The following is a 19,682-nucleotide window of genomic DNA, read 5'->3' on the forward strand; positions in this document are numbered from 1 at the left end:
TTAAGGCAGCACAAGCATCAATTCACATAGAGCATATTCCAGGAAGGTCAGCTTAAGCCAGCAGAGATCCATATGTCATGTGATACCTGTCCTGTGACAACAATTTTTCTCAATTTCTTTTGCATCTCAAGTTGTGTATAAGCTACTATTCTCACTGAACATTGTTAAAATGGGAGTCAAATGAGATCAATCTTATGACTTTGCCTGTAACGTTATCTAACTGTAGAAAATCATAAATGTCGATTAAACAATGAAAAATATTAAGACTTTTGGTAGATGCCTTTATGTTGTGGTTTAAGCCCAGTAGGTAGTTAATGTCTTCTGCTAAAAGGCTGAAACATTCACCAAAATCTGTATCTGTCACTATGTTTGAAACACCAGCAGATTCACGTGATTACTCGTGGCTAAAGAAGAGCACAGATGGGCACGTGGGAAGTAAATGAGATCACTGAGGTGTTGAAATCAGAGCCTGTATGAAAACAAAATTCTGTTTTTTCTGTATATAGAGTGTGGTTTTGTATATAAGGTGTGGCTCTAAAGAAAATAGGCTCTCAGAAGAGCTTGTTGAGACTTCTAGCACTGGTATTGTCAGAAATTTCCAATTAGCTGCAGTTAACCAGATTTAACTTTGTGGGAACATACCAGCTGAAACAATTTTTTTATTATTATTTTTCCTGTTGTGCAGAAGGTTTCTTGGATTTAGAATGAAGTTTCTATAAAACCTGGGAAAGGCCGGTTATTTAGGGATTTTAAGCACCGCTATGTTCTTCCACATTTCATTTTGTGGACTTCTTCCAAGACTGAGGAATTGAAGAGAAAGTTAGCTAATTTGGCTCTTTCTAAATGTTTGTCTTTGTAATGAGGTGAAGTTATAAAGTTCTTGTAGAAGTAAACTATTTCTTAAAATCTCAAGTCTGAATAATTTCCATACAGTTCTTAAAGGCTTTTTTATATGTGAAATAGCATATACATTTAAGAAAGCATGCCTCACAGATTTGTCTATGAATATGGAAAATTTTTAAAATATTTTTCTGTGTTTTGTCTTATCTTTGTCTTACTTGGATGACATTTCACAAGAGGGACAGGGATTTATTTATGCTAGCAGCAGAATAGAATGAAAAAATGGGTCTTCCATGTATGCCCCTGCACAGTTTGTGTTAATATGTGCAGAAAAGGCAGAGTTTTTCTTTGCCTGACTGACACTGTATTGCATTACAATTATTATAAATAGTAAGGTGTCCAGTGAAGACATCCACAATTTTACTGCAACTGTTGCTTTTGTTGATGGAGCAAGTATAAATGGACTCACCTTGACAAGATAATTTTTGCAAAGCAGCCTGCATTTGCAGCAGAGGAGGAGAAGGGATGTGGCCAGGGTCTTCATGCTTCTTCCTGTCTCTAGAGAGTTGTATTTCAAATCCTCTCTAAGATACTTAAAGTGCCTGTTGCAGCTCAGTTTTGTTGGATTTTCCTCCCTGTGGGCAGGAGATTGCATAGCAGCTTGATTATACAGAGAGCCCTCTATCAAATCTCCTGTAAAACTGCTATGCTGGGGGCTGGACACCTGTCAGGGCTTGGGATAAACCCACGTCAGTGATCGATTGTGAGTGACCCTGCAGTAGCAGCTACTTGCTTGTGTTGACCAGTCTGTGGTGTGCTGTGTCTCCTTCCGTGTCAGCTCCTGAGGTAGCTGCAATAATGACCTGGCCTCTTAAAAACTAGAATTCTTTCATTTATAACTGGGTTGGGTTATGGTGTTCGTGCAGTTACTGTTTACTGCATAACTATGCTTCATTTTCATAATTTAATAAGCTAGTGGTATTCTTTAGAGAAATGTTCAAACTTCTGGGTTTCAGAAAGTTACCAGGGACACTTTAGGATAAGACTATAAAATGATTGATTTAATGACTTCCTGTTGGCTGAGCTGTAATAATTGATTTCATGATCAGTTATTGTGCACTTAATGTGTTCTACGCCCTTATTAGAGCCAATACAATCTCTCTTCACTGCGTCACTGAAAGACCATTATACATGGGAGTAGACTAGAATGAAATAATTACAACAGCACTGAAAGAACTGAGGGCAGATCCTGAACTCGAGACATTGTTGCTGGTGTTCCTGGTCGCTCTGGTGTATGGTACTATTTAGAAATGACAGAAGCTGTAACAAAATATAAAGAAAAGGTTATGATGTTGTGGGATGTTTTCCCACTCTTCATGCTTACTGTGTCATTAGTCCTTAGAGCGCAGAGGACAATCTTCAGGCCCATCCTCATTTTATTTTCTCCTTCCCACACCTACATCAGTTACTGCTTTTCTGTGCTGATGCATTCTCCTGTTTTAGAATAATCAGTGTGACACACTGAGTTAAGACAGAATAAAGCAAATTACTTAAAACCAAATTGCTGAAGTTTTTAGATATTTGATTCCACTTCGGTGGGTTCATGGGGATGTTTTTAGTGTAAACTGGTATCTTTTGACTTGTGTTCTGGATTTGATTCCTCTGATCAACTGTCTCTCTTGGTTTAAGTAGGGCTAGCAAGGCAGCACTGTGGCATTGTAATTTATGTAAAAATTGAGGGAGTGTAAACTAGACTATTAGCTTTAAAGAGGATCTTACACAGAAGACTTTCATCTGATGAAGCTATTGCAACTAAATCAGAATCATTGAATCGTATAAAGGCTTGGGTTGGAAGAGATCTTACAGAGATCATCTAGTTTCCCCTGGCTGTGTGCAGAGATGCCACCCACTATATCATGTTGTTCAAAGCCCCATCCAACCTGGTTGTCAAGATTTCCAGAGATGGGATATCCACAGCTTCTCTGGGCAACCTGTTGCTGTGCCTTATCACCTTCACAGCAGAGAATTTTTTTCCTAAATCTATTCTCTTTCAGATTGAAGCCATTCCTCCTTGTCCAGTCATTAGGTGCCCTTGTAAAAGGACACTCCATTTTCCTTGATCCAGGAATGTTTTCTGCAGCATCTCTTCATCTTTAGTCAAGTACCCTCAGCTGAAGTGCAGAAGGAAAACACATTGAATTGGATTTTAATAAATTGAGGAAGTCTGTTGTCCCCAGGAAAAAGCACCTTGAACTGGTGTAATTTTAACAAATAATTATTTTGTTCCAATAACCTGCTCTGAAGGGACTCTGAAGTTTATTAGATTCCACACAAATTAATCTGTAACTGGATGTGCTGTTTGTTGACTCACTTGTTCAGCTGGAAAGAAGTAGGAGATTTCTTCATAGTTACCCAGCCGGTTGCAGCATGTGTGAAGTATTTGACAAAGCATTTCTGCAAGGTGACTGTGCTGGTGCTGTAATTGCTGCCTATTTGCCTTATGAAGCCATAGCTGGAGCACAAGGCTCACATGGAGCAAATCAAATGTTGCGTTAATTGCATGCAAAGGAACATTTTGCTGATTCTGTTTATTCTTCTTGGGCTCAGGAATAAGAAAAATGACTGAAAAGCAATGTCTTTAAATACCTGTTGTTGTTTTAACCCTGAGAACTTCAGACAGTTACTAAAACCCTGTTTGTCCCTTTTTAAGTATAGGATGGTGACAGAGGTGGGACCTTTACAATTAACATTCAGGAGGAGCTGTTCTGCTCCTTCTTCCTGTGAGGTCCCAATACTTGCTGTTTTGTGAGGCAGGTTTCATTGTGCTTGCTCTGCCTGCTTGTCTGGTTCTTGTTCTCTGCAGTACAGTGCAGTGCCTTGGTGTTTGTTGCTCATGTTGCTGTTGGTGTTTCTTCCATGCACACCCCGTGAGTGCCACATTTTCTGTGGAAGCATTAGACCATAGCTTTATGAAACTGGGCAATGTGGTGGGTCTGGCTGAAGGAAGCAGCTGCTGGAAGGCTATAAAGCAGTCTTGTGCAATCCAAGTAAGAAGTGAAATTACTGCAGTGGGGTAATAAGTAGTACTCATTAAACATATTTGCCCTCAGTTTCATGCTTCTATATTGAGGTATATTTTTAGAATTCTCAGGATTATGTTGTTGGTACATGCCATTCTCCATCTCTAAAGCTGCAACAAGCTTCATCCTGACCACCTGAGGTTTTAAAGTTTGGTTTTCCAAATGTGAAATAGAACAGAGTTTAAGGTAGGAAGACAGCTGACTGCAGGTAGCTTGAGAAAGCTTCTCTCCTGTAGCTGGAGTTACTGGTAAACATTGCAAAGTAAGACCATCCTCAGTTTCCTTTGGCTAATGCTGTAGATGAACATGAATAACAGTGTTCAGACACCTCTCAACCATGCCAGAGAGGGTGGGTGACCTCCACTCTGTTCTTCATTTCCATTCTCCTAGTCAGTGCATTGCCTTTCAAACATTAGGATTTTATTGAAGGATTTGGGTAGGGTTTTTTTTACCTTTCCTAGTGCAGCAATGCTGTGGTGTTACAGCTTGCACAGTGATTTCTAATTCATAGTTCAGGATTAAGAATATTTGCGCCCATGATCTTAGAGGAAATAAGTTGTTTATATTTTGGTCTTCATTGTATTAATTTATTTGTGCCTTTATTTTACATTTAAAAGTTCCTATGCCACCTTTTAAATGTTCTGATTTCAAGGACCAGAACCAGCAGTTATGTCAACATGGCTTTACTTATAGTAATGGAACAACTTTGCAAATCTGGCTGAAAAACAAGACAAGATGAGGAGAAAGGAGAAGAAACTTTCTTCTTTGCTAGCCAGCTCTAAAACAAGGGTAGTTGTGTGATCCAGTATGTGAAACATGGTTTTATTTATGAAAAAAATTCTATGTATTACAGTTCAGTCAGGAACACGTTTCTCAAGTACTCCTACCTGTTAAACATAGTAAATATTTCCACTGCAACTATCTCTACTTTGTTGACTCTCGTAAAGAAAAGGAGGTCTTTTATATCAGAGACCACTACTTTCATTTTTATGTTCTCCTTAACTAAAGGAAGAGTCTTCCACTGACTAGAAATGGAACCATTGTTTGGCTTAGTAAAAATAAACACGAGCTGACTCTTGAATAATTTTCTCTGTAGGAATTCAGGTTAGGTCTTAATTGTTTCTCTGGCTCATCATTAACCATGTCTGACCTGTTTCTGAGCATGTGACCAGCCTTAGAGAGGCTGAGTAGCTTTTATCAGCTAATAGTTGTGTATTGTGAGATCCAGATCAGGAATTCTGCAAAGACAAATGAAAAGTCTTCTTAATGTTATGTTATTGCTTCTTTCTAAGACAAGACTAATTTTCAGGTGAAAAAATGAGATTCCTTCCTTTGCATGCAAGAGAGCAGTTTCTTGCGAAAAAGTGCATTTTGCTTGTATGGTGTCATGTACCCTGCTTCCTGCTCTGCTCAGTTTCCAAAGTGGACTTGCTTTCTTTTCTTGCCAATCCACAGCTGGCAAGGTGCTGTTCCTGCTGGTGGAGTGTGAGTCCTTACAGAGCTGTTAATTTTCATTCTATGCAAACATCTACCTTGATGTGCAGTGTGAAGTGGCTGCAGGAGTTTCCAGCCTGTGATGCAGGCTGTTGTCATACCCTGGTGACTTTGGTAAAGAACGCCTGTATGCACACGTGGTGTGTCCCCTTGTGCAGCTCCTGAGCAAAGTCCAGCAGCCACCTATGTATGCCCAAGTGCTCATGTGAGCCTGTGTCTGACTTTGCACTGAAATGAATTAAAATCATGCACAGGATCCAGTCAGTCTCAATGGCAGTATTGGTAATGTCCAGGAGAGGAGGGACCTTAGATTACTCCTGTCTTTTGGAACTCCTTGGAATGTTTGAAGAATTGGGGAACTGGGGAAGGGAAAACCATAAAGAGTGAAGCAGCCTAGGAACCTGTCAAAACTCTGCTGTGATCTTGGGTCCCTGTTACCAATATGTTTGCAGTGCAGTGCTAGGGCTTTGTGGGCTAGGCCTAAGCCTTTGGCTCTCTGGGACACCTGGGTGTTGCTGACAGATTGAGGGGACCAGAGCAGATGCTGTGTGCTGTCACCTGCCAGCCTGAACTCCCTACACAGGGCTGAAAAGCTGGTTAAATGAAGAAGGCAGTACCTTTATAAATACAACTATCTGCAGTGAAATCAGGAATTTAGGAACTTCTGTTTTCCAAAAAGTCATCCCAGATTTCCAGCAGTTTTGCTCTTCATTGCATGCTTGGTTCTTCTCCCTGCTTGTTTCACAAATGGAGCAGTGGAAGGAGCAAGCAGAGGTATTTCTGCAATCTAACTTTTAGTAGGAGACACTAAGGCTACCCTGCTTTTCCCTTAAGGAAAGGAAGGGATATTGTCTTATGATTCAAGAAGTTGTAAAGCTTGTCTTTGCTTTTAATCGGATTCTGTGAGATCTATGTGTGCATGTGAGGGAAGAGGACCCTTCCCTCTGTGATCCCTGTGGTAACATCTTTAATCCTGTTAAAAAACTTGGTTCATGAAACTGTGACTATAAACTGAATGTCTGTAGTTTAGGTGGCTTTATGATTATATGTATAATGTTATATCAAATATTTGAATGAGAAGTAGCTACAGTGAGAAATCAGTAAGAACAAGCCAAACCAAAAGAGTTGTAAGACTATGAAGAGTGTATTTTTTAGTCTGGTATACACTCCAGCATATTTATATTAATACAAAGGAGAACAAAGACTGGATTTCTTTAACTCATCAACCTGTAGGTGTATACTTTAAATGAAGATTTCTGGAAAGTCAGCTTCTCTACTTACTTTGTTATACTGGTCCTACCAACTTGTTTTTGGCTTTTTTCTGAAGCATCTTCCAGAGCGCTGCTGAAGACTATTGGCCAAAATTTACTTTTTCTGCTCTGCCTTTTTTTTTCTATTTACTTACTTGAATAAGCATTTTCATTTTTCTATGTGGTATACATCATATAAACAAATAGTTTAATTTTTTTTCAATAATAACCATTATTGTGAAAGATTAATATGGAAAATACTGAATCACAGGAAGCATAATAAAAAATGCTATAATTTCAGTCCTTAGGATTTTTTTCCTCTATTTTTTCCCCTTGTGATTTGAAGTCCTATTGGAAATTTGCTATTTTTATGCATACTTACAGACTTCATGGTAAAATGTGTTTTAATTTTATGCTAAATTTTTGAATCATAAGACCAGAACTGCCATGAGCTCTGCCTCTGGAATTGTATATCTGACCAATTCAACAGTGCTGGCTTTTAATTTTCTCTCATTTATCTACTTGTGTTCAGCTTTAGAAGTAGGATAAGTATGCAATTATGTTGGAATGCAAATATTTTAAGTATAAGACATGTTTTAGGGAATTTTTACTTAAAACACAAACCTGCGTTTTCTTTACTGGCAGTTAAGTAATGCACCTCTAGGTGGCGGCAGGCCACACCGGGACTTTTTCTATCTGTTTCGGTTTTCTTTTTACTCTCACTTTTAAAAGTACATACGGAATAACCGAGCTCCTCGGCTCTGGAGTCAGAAGGGAGAAACAAATTAGTGTTCAGTCTTATAGATATTAAAACACTGTGTTCTTCAAGATAACAACAACCAGTTATCTTTTTGTTTGTTTTTAAACAATGCATTATACTGATCATAAAAAGGAAGCTTAATTGCCCTGAGCTTGTGTTAATCAGTGTGTGTGAGCAGCTGCAGCTGCCCAGAAGTGCGGGCAGGCGGACACTGCCTCGCCCAGCAGACGGGAGGCAGGGAAGGGCTGGCCCTTAGTAGCCAGGGGTAGCCAAAATCAAAAATCTCCTCTCGTGTTTTGCTGTTTTTCAGCTCAGTTAAAATACAAGATGCATGAAACCCATCTTACAGTGCTGTTCCCCACAGAAGTTCTGTTAGTACTTTATGCCATTTAGTTCTCTCAAAAACACTTGCTTTAAATATCTTAATTTTTACCTCATGTAAATCTAACTTTCCCATTTTGATGTATTCATTACCAGGGTGTGCACATCAAGTATTGGCTATAGCAGTTGTCAGCATTGGGATGTTTTGTAAAGTAGTGTAGGTAATCCAGTATTATCTATAAAACATTCACTGAAGACTGGTTATGAAGCAAAGATCAGAATTAATATTATTGCTAAAAATGCTTTAAGGAATTGCAAGTTTTTTCTAACTGGTTAACGTAACTCGTAGCTTATTTTCTTATTTTACCTGAAGTTCTGTCTGCTACAGAGTGCTTCTATAGTGAATGGAAAAGTACACTCTTCTTTTAATATGTTCTTTCTTCCTTATGTAGGGTTGTCACTTACTTAATTTTTAACTGTGTTTAGGAAAAAAATAGTGAGCCAATGAAGTGAGGATTCCACATAATATCTTACTATATGTATCTGTCTGGCACACCAGTCTGCCTGGGGAGAGTCACAGAAATACAGGGAAGACAAATCTACTCCTAGCGGAAGTCAAGTAAAATGAGTTATTCTGAATATTTATTTTTCTGTTTAGAACTTGAGATTGTTAAACTGAGATAGAGCATCTTGAAGCTGCAAGATTTTCAGTGTGAAAAACTACCTTTCTTTAAGTTTCTGTCCGTTTCTCTCCTTGCTTTCTCATGTGACAATAAAATATGTTAGGCTGAAAATAAGGCTCAGACAATATGCCACTTCTTGCAGTTCAAAACTAATGTTTCATGAAATACACTTGAAAATCACTGGCAGTTTGTATCCTAGACTTAAAAATATAAGAGTCTCAAAACTGCAATTTAAACCTGGACACGTGAGTTTTATTTCCTTTTTTAATGTGCTGTAAACCCATGAATGCTTTGTTGCTGTCTCTTCATTGATGCATGGATTCTGAAATATTTGTGTAAGATAATGTTATAGAAGTCTTCCAAATGGTTTTCCAAAATGATGTGCATAAAATAAAGCAGAATAAGAATGGTGCTGATTTAGACATAGTATAATGAAATGGAATAGTCTTTAAATTGCCTGTTTCTACCTAAAGATTTGAATACAATCCCATCCTTCATAAGAAACCCCAGGTTTTGTCTTTGACATGGCAAAAATAATTCAGTAGTTGTTTTGGGACTTACAAATAGGGTCTTTGTTGTAGGTTAAAAAAGTCCGGCATATCCATTTCTGTCAATTTATTTATATGGCTTTAGAATTGTCAAGCAAGAATGCATAAAACTGAGTAGCAATTGGCTCTGCCTCATTCAAATTTTTCTTCCTCTTCACAAACAGCTGCTGAAATACAAAGAATACTGCATCAGCTTGGAACACCACAGGACACGCCTGAGCTGAGGCAACAGCTGTGAGTACTTCACACAAAAACAATTTCATTGCATAGTAAACAATCTCCTCTTAGGTGATGAAGTGGATTTCTGTTAGGCAGAGTGCTTGATTTCCCTGAGAAACACGAGCATAGAGAAATATTTGTAACTTAGATGTTGAGATGTGCTTTCTAAAAGTAGGATAGTCTGTAAACTCGAATCAGCTTGTTTGCTCGTGCACGTTGCCTGCAGTATCACTGCATCTATAAAACCTGTGCTGTTTGTTAGCAAAGTGGCACAACCAGAAAGCAATATCGCTGCTCAAAAACATACCCCCACACCCCTCCACTCATCAACGTTTCCAATCTGTAGAAGTGTCATAAGGTAATAAATATATTGGGGTGTGTTTTTTATGAGGTGGGATACTGGGAGAGGAAAGGGAATGTCGTTTTTAGTGATGGAAGCTACAGTAAAGGATGACATTATAGAAAAAATACGTACCAGAAATAGTAACAGAAGTGAAATCAGACTCCAAGGCAGATGCTCTGCTGGAGTTCAGTCACTTAAAGGTGGACTTTCACTAATACGCCTCTAGGAGAGACAGCAGCTGCTCTCTACTTCTCTGCATGGTCTATGAACCAGTATGATTTTTTTCATTAAACTCCTTTAGCACATTAATCTCAGCACCACAAATGCATGTAAGCAACATGTTGTGCTCACCCTGGCACTTTTTGTGTGTTTTATGCTGTGCTGCAGCCATTGAATAGTAGGGGGAGGTGTGTTGGACCAAAGTCATGATGTTCGTTTTGTGTGAAGAGCCTAATTACTTCATAATAGCTGAGTTCAGGGGCCCGTAACATTAGTCAGGTACAATCCACAGGAGATAGTCTACTGGGGACTGGAAATAGGTAAAAAGCAACATACACAGTTTATGCAGTAACCCAACAGGATCTAGGCATAAATTCACACCTAAACAGAGCAGAAACTCTTGTTAAGGACATGATTCAGACCCTTATTGAGATAATTTATGTATATATAGTAAGCTTGCTTGAGTTTTTATCTGTTTTTCACTTGTCTGAATATTTGGCCTTTCCAAGAGTTATTTGATTATTTAAAATACCGATGCTGAAGGCTTTGATAATAGCTTTCCAGGAAAAACCTTTTTATATAGACTGGGCAGGAAGGATGCCAAAGCAGGTAAAGAATTTGAGTTGCTTCAGGAAAAAGGAAAAAAAAAAAAAAAAAGAAAAAAAAATAGACTATTGGTAAAGGATTGTGTGATAATATCAGAAGTATATTTATGTATTCATAATGACTACACAAATAAATTAGAAGAAACCTAAGGGGAAAAAAAAAGTGGGTAATTATTAATAATGCTGTCACACTGAGCAACACACCTTCAGCACCTGTCCTGCCTGGAATTCATGATTTCTTGCCTTTACAGCGAAGAACAGACTAAAGATGGCTTTGTGTGCTTCAGAGAAGCTTTTAGTACTGATGTTTTTCTGAGAATCAGTGGAATTCAGTGAAGTAACCCAATGGTCTCTAATGAAAATTTGCATTTGATTTTAGGCAACAGAAGCAGCAATACACCAACCAACTTGCCAAAGAAACTGACAAATACATTAAAGAGTTTGGATCTTTGCCTGCGACAAGTGAACAGGTATAAAAACAAAAAGCATGGCTTGTTTGACTATTATGTTGGCTCATGTAAAGTAGCTGAGTCACTTCATTTCTTTATTCCTGTTCTCAAAGCACTGTTTAGTTAGTCAACACATTAGCACAATGCGGGAATACTTAAAATGTAAGAATATTTTGTTGCTGTCCAGACTTGTTCCAAAGTTGTTTTTATGTATCAGGAGTGAAGTAGTGTGACTGAGGTAGTGGGAATCAAGGCAGTGTGCTGTGCCTTTCTGATTTTTCAGGTAGCTGGACACTTTGTAATCCATTGCAGTGATGCTGTATCTGACTCTGCCAGCACTCTGACTACTTCCAGGGTCAAGGAATTGTATGCCAAAGTGCTGTTCACCCATTGTCTAATTAATTTGATCATTACAGTATGTCTGTTCTGCATCACTCAGATCAGCATATGTGCTATGTCTTGTCACAGACTTTTCCTTTAGCAAGAGGACTAGACAGGAGCTGTTACTAAATCAACCTTTGCAGTCTTCAAACTGCTTCTTTCTGACGTCTGTGTAAAATCTTTCCGTTAGGAACACGTGAAGTGGCTGTTGTGGTTAGTACACTCCTGTCTGCCCTCCTGTAGTTTCTTATCCTAGCAAAAGCTGTCACTTAAGGGAAGAACAACAGGATCCTAGAAAACATGGATTTGGGTTATTGTCAGCTTGCAAGGTCTGAGGGTGGTTACTAAGGAGCTTTTGGGAAAGTAATGGTCTTGAAACACTGAGTTCAAATGACAGGCCATGATCCATACAGCTCATCCTGTCAAGCTGTAAACTTCTAAGAGCAGTGTTAAAACTTAGCCTTGGTATATAACCTCTAGTTCAGCCAAAGTATCCTTAGTTTGTTGGGTTTTTTATTGTCTGCTTATCTTGGAGTTGAAAAGTTCACAGTGAATTGTTTTACTGTTTAATTTTATGCTTTTATCAAAGCTGTTTCTTAATGAAATGCATAAATAACAGATTCATGAATGGCAAATGACAACCTTTCAGAAATTTATAAGGGTTGATATATGCATCTATTGAGAAAATATGGTGGAGGCTCTCTTGAGTGCCCAATATTCCCCTTCACTTCACTACATCACCCTGAACCTGAAAGGTTAGAACAAGTATTTCTGGATCTGTTCTAAAGGACTTAAGGGGTGTGAACCCACTTCTGGATTCAGTTTAATATGTATTTCCAGCATTTATGTAAAATACATATGAAGTGCTCTGTTCTTGCTTTTCTGCACCCTTCTTCCCCTCTAAATTCAATCACCTCTGCATATTTTAGCATTCCTGGTGTCAAAATATTTCACACCAAAGCAGAAGATTTCACAATCAGCAGATCATAAGGAAGGTGGAAGTTTTCTAATCACTGCTAGTTTCTCATTTCCAGCTGTTAAATTAAAATAAATATATCGATTTCCTTTTTAAATGCCTTAATTTGTGTGGTTATGTGATCCCAGAAGGAAAGAACGTTTGTCCATGGAATTGCAAATGGCTTTGTTGACAGCCTTCCCTTAGACCAATTTAGAATATATATGCATTGGTATTTAGCAGACTGGAAATAGTAAAACCTTGGAAAGCCTGAGCTCATTTGACTTGGTAAAACTTTTTCTCCTACAGCGTCAAAGAAAAATACAGAAAGACCGTCTTGTGGGGGAGTTCACCACAGCGCTAACAAATTTCCAAAGACTCCAAAGGCAAGCTGCTGAGAAGGAAAAAGACTTTGTAGCCAGAGTAAGAGCCAGCTCAAGGGTGTCTGTAAGTATCAGAAAATGTGCCACTGCTTTCTTTACATTGGTGTTAGTGTTGTTCTGTGTCAGATTTGCCTCCACGCTGGAGGCAAATTACTTAAAACAAATTTACTTAGCTTATAGCTGAGTCTAAATGCTGCAGAACACGTGCTATATGATTTTATAGTAAAGGCTGCATTAAGTTGTAATAACCTCCCTGGACAACTGTTACTTTTTCCTTGCCTTTGTCACACAAAAGAATGAACTGCCGCTGTGTTCATGCTGTAATCTTGCAAAAGCAACTTCTAGTAGATTTTGAAATGCTTTTGCATTTATCTTTAGATATCAACAGATTTTTTCCATTGGGGAAGAATGACTTGCCAGATTTCAGTGGAGTATTAAGGTGGAGAAGTGCTGAGTAGCTTCAGATGTTGAGCTTTTCCTTGTCAGTATATTAATTTTGCTTTTTCACTTTGTGCCAAATACACATTCTGTACTTGTCAGTTGTAGCAGGCAGTTACTGAGCTTTTGCTTGTATTTCAGCCTTATGCATGCATAAAGCAAAATCAGGATGAGAATGTGTTGAATCATGCTTCAGTTTGACTTACTAGAAACCTTCTAATATTGTCTCCTTATAGAAATGCTACCAGTACTCTTTTCAGGGCTATAATGTTTTATTTTTGTTTTTAAACACTGATCATGTAGGGTGGGGCTCCAGAAGATAACTACAAAGAAGGAACACTTGTCTCTTGGGACAGGTAGGTTGAATTACTTAATATGCCTTAATCTAGCTCAAAATAATAAATGGCTTGCAGGGAAGCAAGCTGCCTATGATTTTTCTGGTTTTTAGCATAAAGAAGATACTTTGATGGCATACATGGGGAGAGAAAGAAGCAGTTCACATAAAGTCCCTCCTTTTTTTTCCTGATGCTTCAGCTGCAGCCATGTCCTTTAGCTGCATTTGGGTATTCTGGGACCCAAATTTAGGGAAGAAGAGTCCAACTTGAATATAGTAAAGCTCTTGTGATAAGGGCCCAGTATTTACTTAGAACTCCCATTACTTCCATACTCTCCAAGAACTGTTTTTCAGTCTCAGATTATTTTTTGTTGCTCAGATAGACGTAAACTCTGCAGTTGATAATTCAGAAGGAGCTTTGACCTTGTATTCATACTTAGAATTTCCAGTCAGCCACTGACTCTGTGCAGCAGTGCTTCAGGAGCTCTGCTACACCAAAGCTGTGATGGTTATACCATTTCTGTTAGCCAGGGACAGACAAGGGTAAAAACACATATTTTATTAACTGATAATGTAAAATGGGCTATATACTTAGCTGTAGGTTTATCCTTCTGAATGATTTCTCATTGTGCTTGTTCAATTCTGCATGGGTTTTAGTTTGTTTTTTTTTTGTCTGGTAGTCAACCACAAGCACAAGTGCAAGATGAAGAAATTACAGAAGATGACCTCCGTCTTATCGAGGAGAGGGAGTCTTCCATTAGGCAGCTTGAAGTAAGTATAAGTGGTTTTACAGCAGAATATGCTTTTGATGTTCCAAATAAGTAGCATTTTAAAGGAGCATGAGCATTAATTGGAAGCATGACTCTTGAGGAGTTTGGGTTTGTCTGTGGGTGTGATTTTTTTCCTTTCAAAGCTGCAAATATTCTTTAGATCTGAAATGTACATTTGAAATCTACTGTAAGAAAACCATGTCTTGATATGCTGTGTTTAACCTCAGTGGTTCTGCTATAGAATAGGAATGCTCATGTGATTACAAGGAAAAAGTATGTATATTTTTTTTCTGATATAGTCATATTATAGAACTATTTGAAACAGTGAATAGAAATGTAGCAAAATTATACCTCTCCTTACATGTCTTCCCAATGTATTGTTCAATATGTTCATTCTTAAGTGGAAATACAGAGATTTTCTGTTTCACTGAAACTTTTGTAAGCAAGGGCTTCATAAACTTGATCTCAAAGTACCAGAAAAACCTTCAAAATAAGCACATTACAATATTTTTTTTCATCCTGTAGTATAAAGAGTCATGGATGCACACCCTGGAGAAGAAGGAACAGTATTTATATCTAAATGCACATAGATGTTAAAATGTGTGATGTACATTAATGATTTCATTTTGCAGGCTGATATTATGGACATCAATGAAATTTTCAAAGATCTAGGAATGATGATTCATGAACAAGGCGATGTGATAGGTAAGTCCAATTCAAATATTATGAATATGAAATTTTTAAATTCAGTTTCTCTGGCGAGCTGCAGTGTAGAACTTCCTTTTGCTGGAAAAATTCCTCTAATGACATTATCAATGCTAAAACAAATCAGGTACAACCTAATAATGAGTAAACTGGCTGAGATTACTGGGAATGCAGTAAGAAAGAGAGCCTAAAATCTAGTTTAAAGCATGTAATTTTTCATGTGTATAAAATGTCTTTAAAGTAGTTTTCTGAACTGTTTGTACTTAAAATTGGAATTTGTGGGACACCTTACTGTGTTTGTTAATGATCTAAGAGTGTAAATTCAGCAGATTCATACTTTGCCTTTCATGCAAACAGGTTTATTGTTTTAACAAAATGTGATTGAAGAATCCATTTTCTGCGTCAACTGCTAAACCATGCTCTTGTCTATGTCCAGAATATATTTTCAGGGCTTTTTTTTATCACCTTGATCCATAATCGGTTCATATTCTTTTTACTGAAAAATAATACAATCTGTGACAATATGGTAGAACACCAAACTAGAATCATGCCTCTTGGGGTATTGTTTGGTCTGTTGCCTCTGTTTCATAAACCTTAGGACTTCTTTTAATCTGAGCAGAGAGTAATCAGTAGCAAGTTGGAGGACAAGATAATTTAAAAAGGAAAAAAAAAAAAAGCAGAAGTACTGAAAATTTGTGCAGTGGTTGTTATCTAAATTTTAGCCCTGCATGTGAAACAGGAGAGCTGTTATCTGACATGAATTTAGCCAATCATTGCCTGGGCAGTTCTGGAGTGGACTCAGGCATAGGATGGGTCAAGCTTTCATAATACAAGGTACATTGTTGAGTACCAGCATTTGATGCTGATGAAGATACCAGCATTTTGGGACAGCTGTTGTATATGCTTTCAAGTATATTTTAGCATTCAAAACCTTTGACTGGTTTATGACTTACCAAAATTTGAAATTTTTCGTTTCAAAACAAAGACAGCATAGAAGCCAATGTGGAAAATGCAGATGTACATGTGCAGCAAGCAAACCAGCAGCTGTCAAGAGCAGCAAACTACCAGGTAATGCCAGTTGTGTGAAACTGTCCTGAAGTAGTCCTGACTTACACTTTCTTAGGCACTTTGGATTTTGTCTAGCAAGTTCCTCAAAGGTTGAAGACTTAAAGGTTTATGTTAAACTACAGTGCTGTTTCTAGGTCAATAGAAAATAAAAGTCAGTGACTTCTGAAAGCTTTGGGTTTTGTGTGAAGCTGTTTTCAGCCAGACTATTTCAGCGCCTTCTGAGATTCTGTGAGAGCACTCTTTACTTAAAATAAACGAACAAACAAAAATCAAAAAACCAACCAAAAAACCTTATACAAACAGACTCCAACTTGTATAATTCAAGAAGTTAAAGGCTCCTGTATAGGGAAGAGAGCAAGCCCTTGGAGATCACTGGAGGAGTAGGGAAGATAGGAAGGAAAATCTTCTGAAGATGTGGACAGTTAGCATTTATTTTTGTTGTCTAGAATCTTTCCAAAGCTGTATATATCCAGCTTTTGTTATTTGCTACTCTGATGCTGAGAACATATTTCAAACTGTCAAAGTTTTTTGAAAAGCCTTCTAATACCTTTAAATTCTACTTCATTATAACATTTTTGGAACTTATTATAAATAATCTCATTAGTAATTAATCTTGTGCTTTAAGTTAGAGTTAGTCCTTAGACTTCCTTTTAAAAAATCTTCTTATGTGTGTTAGTAGTAGCTAGGACAGTAAATGAGTGACAGAATGTCTGAAAGACTGTCTTACTGATTTCAGAAGTGGGAGAGGGCGCATCCTTGAACTGTATTCTGAGTGGGGCTAATTGGCATGTTAAGTACATTTCAAGACTCCTATTTTGATACTTAAAAAATTCAGGAAAGAAAATAATAGCAGCCAAAAATTTCAATGTAAGTTATAAGTTTTGTGGTTGAAATTTAAAATTAAAAGCTTCATGATTTATTTTATGGAGGAAAGGATGACAGAGTGCTGGTCTTGAGTGCTTTGGTATCTCAAGTTACAGAAGTGTATGGAAAATGTGAAAGTTCTCAACATGCTCATAATTTAGACTATATTGTAGTGACATCTATATAAGTGGGCCGCTAGTAATGTCTCTTTGGTTTGGGCTTTTTTGTTTGTTTGTTTTCTTTAAGAGCAGGTTCTACCTAAGAAACTTGGCAAAAACACCTTTAAAATAACTTGGACACATTTTTATTTTTAGACACATTTAGACACATTTTATTTTTAAAATAACTTTAGACACAGCAGTCTAAAATTGTAGTCCATTGTTCCCTTCTGTACATATAATGATAGTATTTTTTTCTCTAGCAGGCCATTTCTACCTCCTCTGTTGTACAACTGATTGTCCATTTCCTCTCTGTGCTGTCACCTATGCTCATGTTCTTTCCCCCAGCATTCTAATTACATCCATTCATTACATTATTGTGCGTTCTTTCATTAGTTTATTATGTGTACCAGAAATAACACTGAAATAATTCTGTTGACTAATACAGCCATAAAGTAATGTAGATAACTTTGCTTTTGCTTTTTTTTTCCTTGAACATCCTCAGATGACTTGACCATCTTTGTATGTAAGGACACAATTTAGTTAGACTGCGCAAGCAGTAGGACCATAAAAGCGTCTGATAGTTTTCTGATGTTCTCATGTGGTACAGTTTTCAATCGACTTGTTCTTTTCTCTGTTGGCAGCAAAGATCCCGAAAGAAGATGTGCATACTGGTTGTTATACTTGCTATTGGAGCATTGCTTATTGGAATCATCATATGGTTATCAACAAGATAAGTCTCTGGAGAAAGCTTTGTAATTTGTATTTAAATTAGGAAAGGAAATTCATAGTCATGGTTTGCTCATTGTGAAGCTGAGTAAAATAGTGGTTCTGTACTTCATCACAGTTACATTTTTATAAGACATTTTGTTTTAACCTGAGAAATAATGTTCTCACTACTGCCATCAGTATAACTGCCTGCCCTCTCAGGTGTGGGTGCTGTCTTACCAGAAAAAAACAGTCAAGTTCATAAACTGTTCCATTAACTCAAACATGAAACATCTTAAGGTTTAGGGGGCTAATCAAAGTAATGATAATTTGTGTTGACAGGGTGGGTAATTATATTTTGGGATATTGCTAAATGTTGCTGCCAAAACAAACTCCTGAATTGTTGCTTGAGGCAATGAATTCACATCTCAGAATTTATTTTTAAGTTAGAAATATATTTTTTTCTCTCTGTTCCATCACATTCGCCTACCCATTTGATGGGTGGTTCAAAAATAAAATGTAAGTTGCTGAAGTCGATGTGATTTCTATACCTGAAGCCTATGAATTAAGCCTTCAGTTTGCTTGAAATCTTATAAATGTTCTGTTTATCTCTGTATCTGGCATCACATATGGTTATGTCTGGAAACCTCCTGCAAAGGTAGGTAGATCGAACGATGTAATTACGTGAAATTTTTTTGTTCCAGTCCTTGCATTAAGAAATACTGTGTTTTATTGCACACATCTGGTATCTTTGCATCTGAAGTGTGCATGAGTGGGTTTGGTTAGATGAAAATATGCTCTAGTCTGTGACTTCAGAGACTTACTGGGAAGAAAAGAAATTCCCAACTTCCTATCTGCACTTGAATGTCACTGTTCTGAAACTGCTGTGATTTAGTCCCCACGAACAGGTCCAAAGCTGTATATGATGTCTTTTACACAGCTTAAGGAAAGAAGATTACAAATTAAATTCCAAGTTCAACACTGGTATTTGGAATTAAGTTAAAATCGGTTGAATCTGACTGAAAGCATTTTAAAAGTTTGATGCTTATAGCCTTTAAAATGACCTCTTTTCCTTTTGTGCCATTTTTTACTAATATATTAAAAATGTAAAAACACTTTTTTGCCAATTAAACTATTTGCCTTTTTACTTAATCTTGATGAACTAATCTTAAAAGTGTACAAAGTCACTTAATCTGTATTTTATAAAGTTCTTCCATACCAGATGGACAGAGAATGCACTGTGTACATGGTGAACTATGAAATATTATTTGGGAACAATCTAACTGTAAGCATAAATTAATTGTAACCATGCAACCAAAATAAAGGTCTTTTAAAGAGTACACTTTTCTAGTAGCTGCTTTTTTTTTAGAACCCATCTTTAAAAGCACAGTTGTTGTCTTTGCCTTTATGTGAATGATTGAAACTTCTCTGAACAACTCCAGAGAATTTTAGGTCAGCTGGGAGGAGGCCCCAGGGAACCTCTCTTCCTGTACTGTACTTCACATGGTTAATGAAAATGCTTCTGGGTCTTGCATTCCCATAGTGATGCTAATGCCCTGGGATTTTTGTTTTCATATTACACTAGTCTAAACAAGAACAGTCAGCATTTAGTCAGGTTTAGCTTTCTTACCAGTAAGATGTCTAAAACTGACTTTGGGAGTTTCCTGGCTTTAATGTTCAGCCAACTCTGCACTACTGCAAACAGGCCCAGAAGGATGGAAGGATCCTGTTTGCCAGGAGAATCTTTTCTCTGTTGCAATACCTCATACCTGCCTTTGTTAGTGACTGATTCCATTGACATGCTGAGGAATGAAAATAGCTCTTTGGTAGCAGAACTTCAGCTCTGACTCCTGACAGATCAGAAATTCACTCTATGCTTGATATTTCTTACATTGCATTTGTCTTAGGTTTTCTACTAGGAGGATTCTCTGCTAAAATGCATACCACCTTGAGAAATACTGTTCTTGGGAAGAAATGGTGTATTTACTGACTGTTTACCTTATAAAGGGATGTTTACCCTCTTTACTGAGTTTGTCCAGTAGTGACTGCAAGGTGGGATAGCCAGTTCATAAAAGCATCCACTATGAGGAGCTGGTGAGAATCAGGC

General features: G+C 37.5%; 1 protein-coding gene across 5 annotated transcripts in view; it reads left to right on the forward strand.

Moving 5' to 3' along the window:
• STX7 (syntaxin 7) overlaps positions 1-18,915 on the forward strand; it is a 30,894-nt gene extending 11,979 nt beyond the window's left edge. For all 5 annotated transcript variants that reach the window (XM_005518353.3, XM_014263690.2, XM_088053359.1 and 2 more), the window contains 8 exons: positions 9,141-9,210; positions 10,742-10,832; positions 12,457-12,594; positions 13,272-13,324; positions 13,983-14,073; positions 14,705-14,777; positions 15,763-15,845; positions 17,512-18,915. In XM_005518353.3, coding sequence (XP_005518410.1) covers positions 9,141-9,210; positions 10,742-10,832; positions 12,457-12,594; positions 13,272-13,324; positions 13,983-14,073; positions 14,705-14,777; positions 15,763-15,845; positions 17,512-17,604 — 692 coding nt within the window. In that variant the 3' untranslated portion in view covers positions 17,605-18,915. The remainder of the gene's footprint in view (positions 1-9,140; positions 9,211-10,741; positions 10,833-12,456; positions 12,595-13,271; positions 13,325-13,982; positions 14,074-14,704; positions 14,778-15,762; positions 15,846-17,511) is intronic.
• The last annotated feature ends 767 nt before the right edge of the window (positions 18,916-19,682 follow it).

The sequence above is a fragment of the Pseudopodoces humilis genome, chromosome 3 (genome assembly GCF_049639895.1).
Source record: "Pseudopodoces humilis isolate 2021_Gansu_Grassland_sample_001 chromosome 3, ASM4963989v1, whole genome shotgun sequence".
Lineage (NCBI taxonomy): Eukaryota > Metazoa > Chordata > Aves > Passeriformes > Paridae > Pseudopodoces > Pseudopodoces humilis.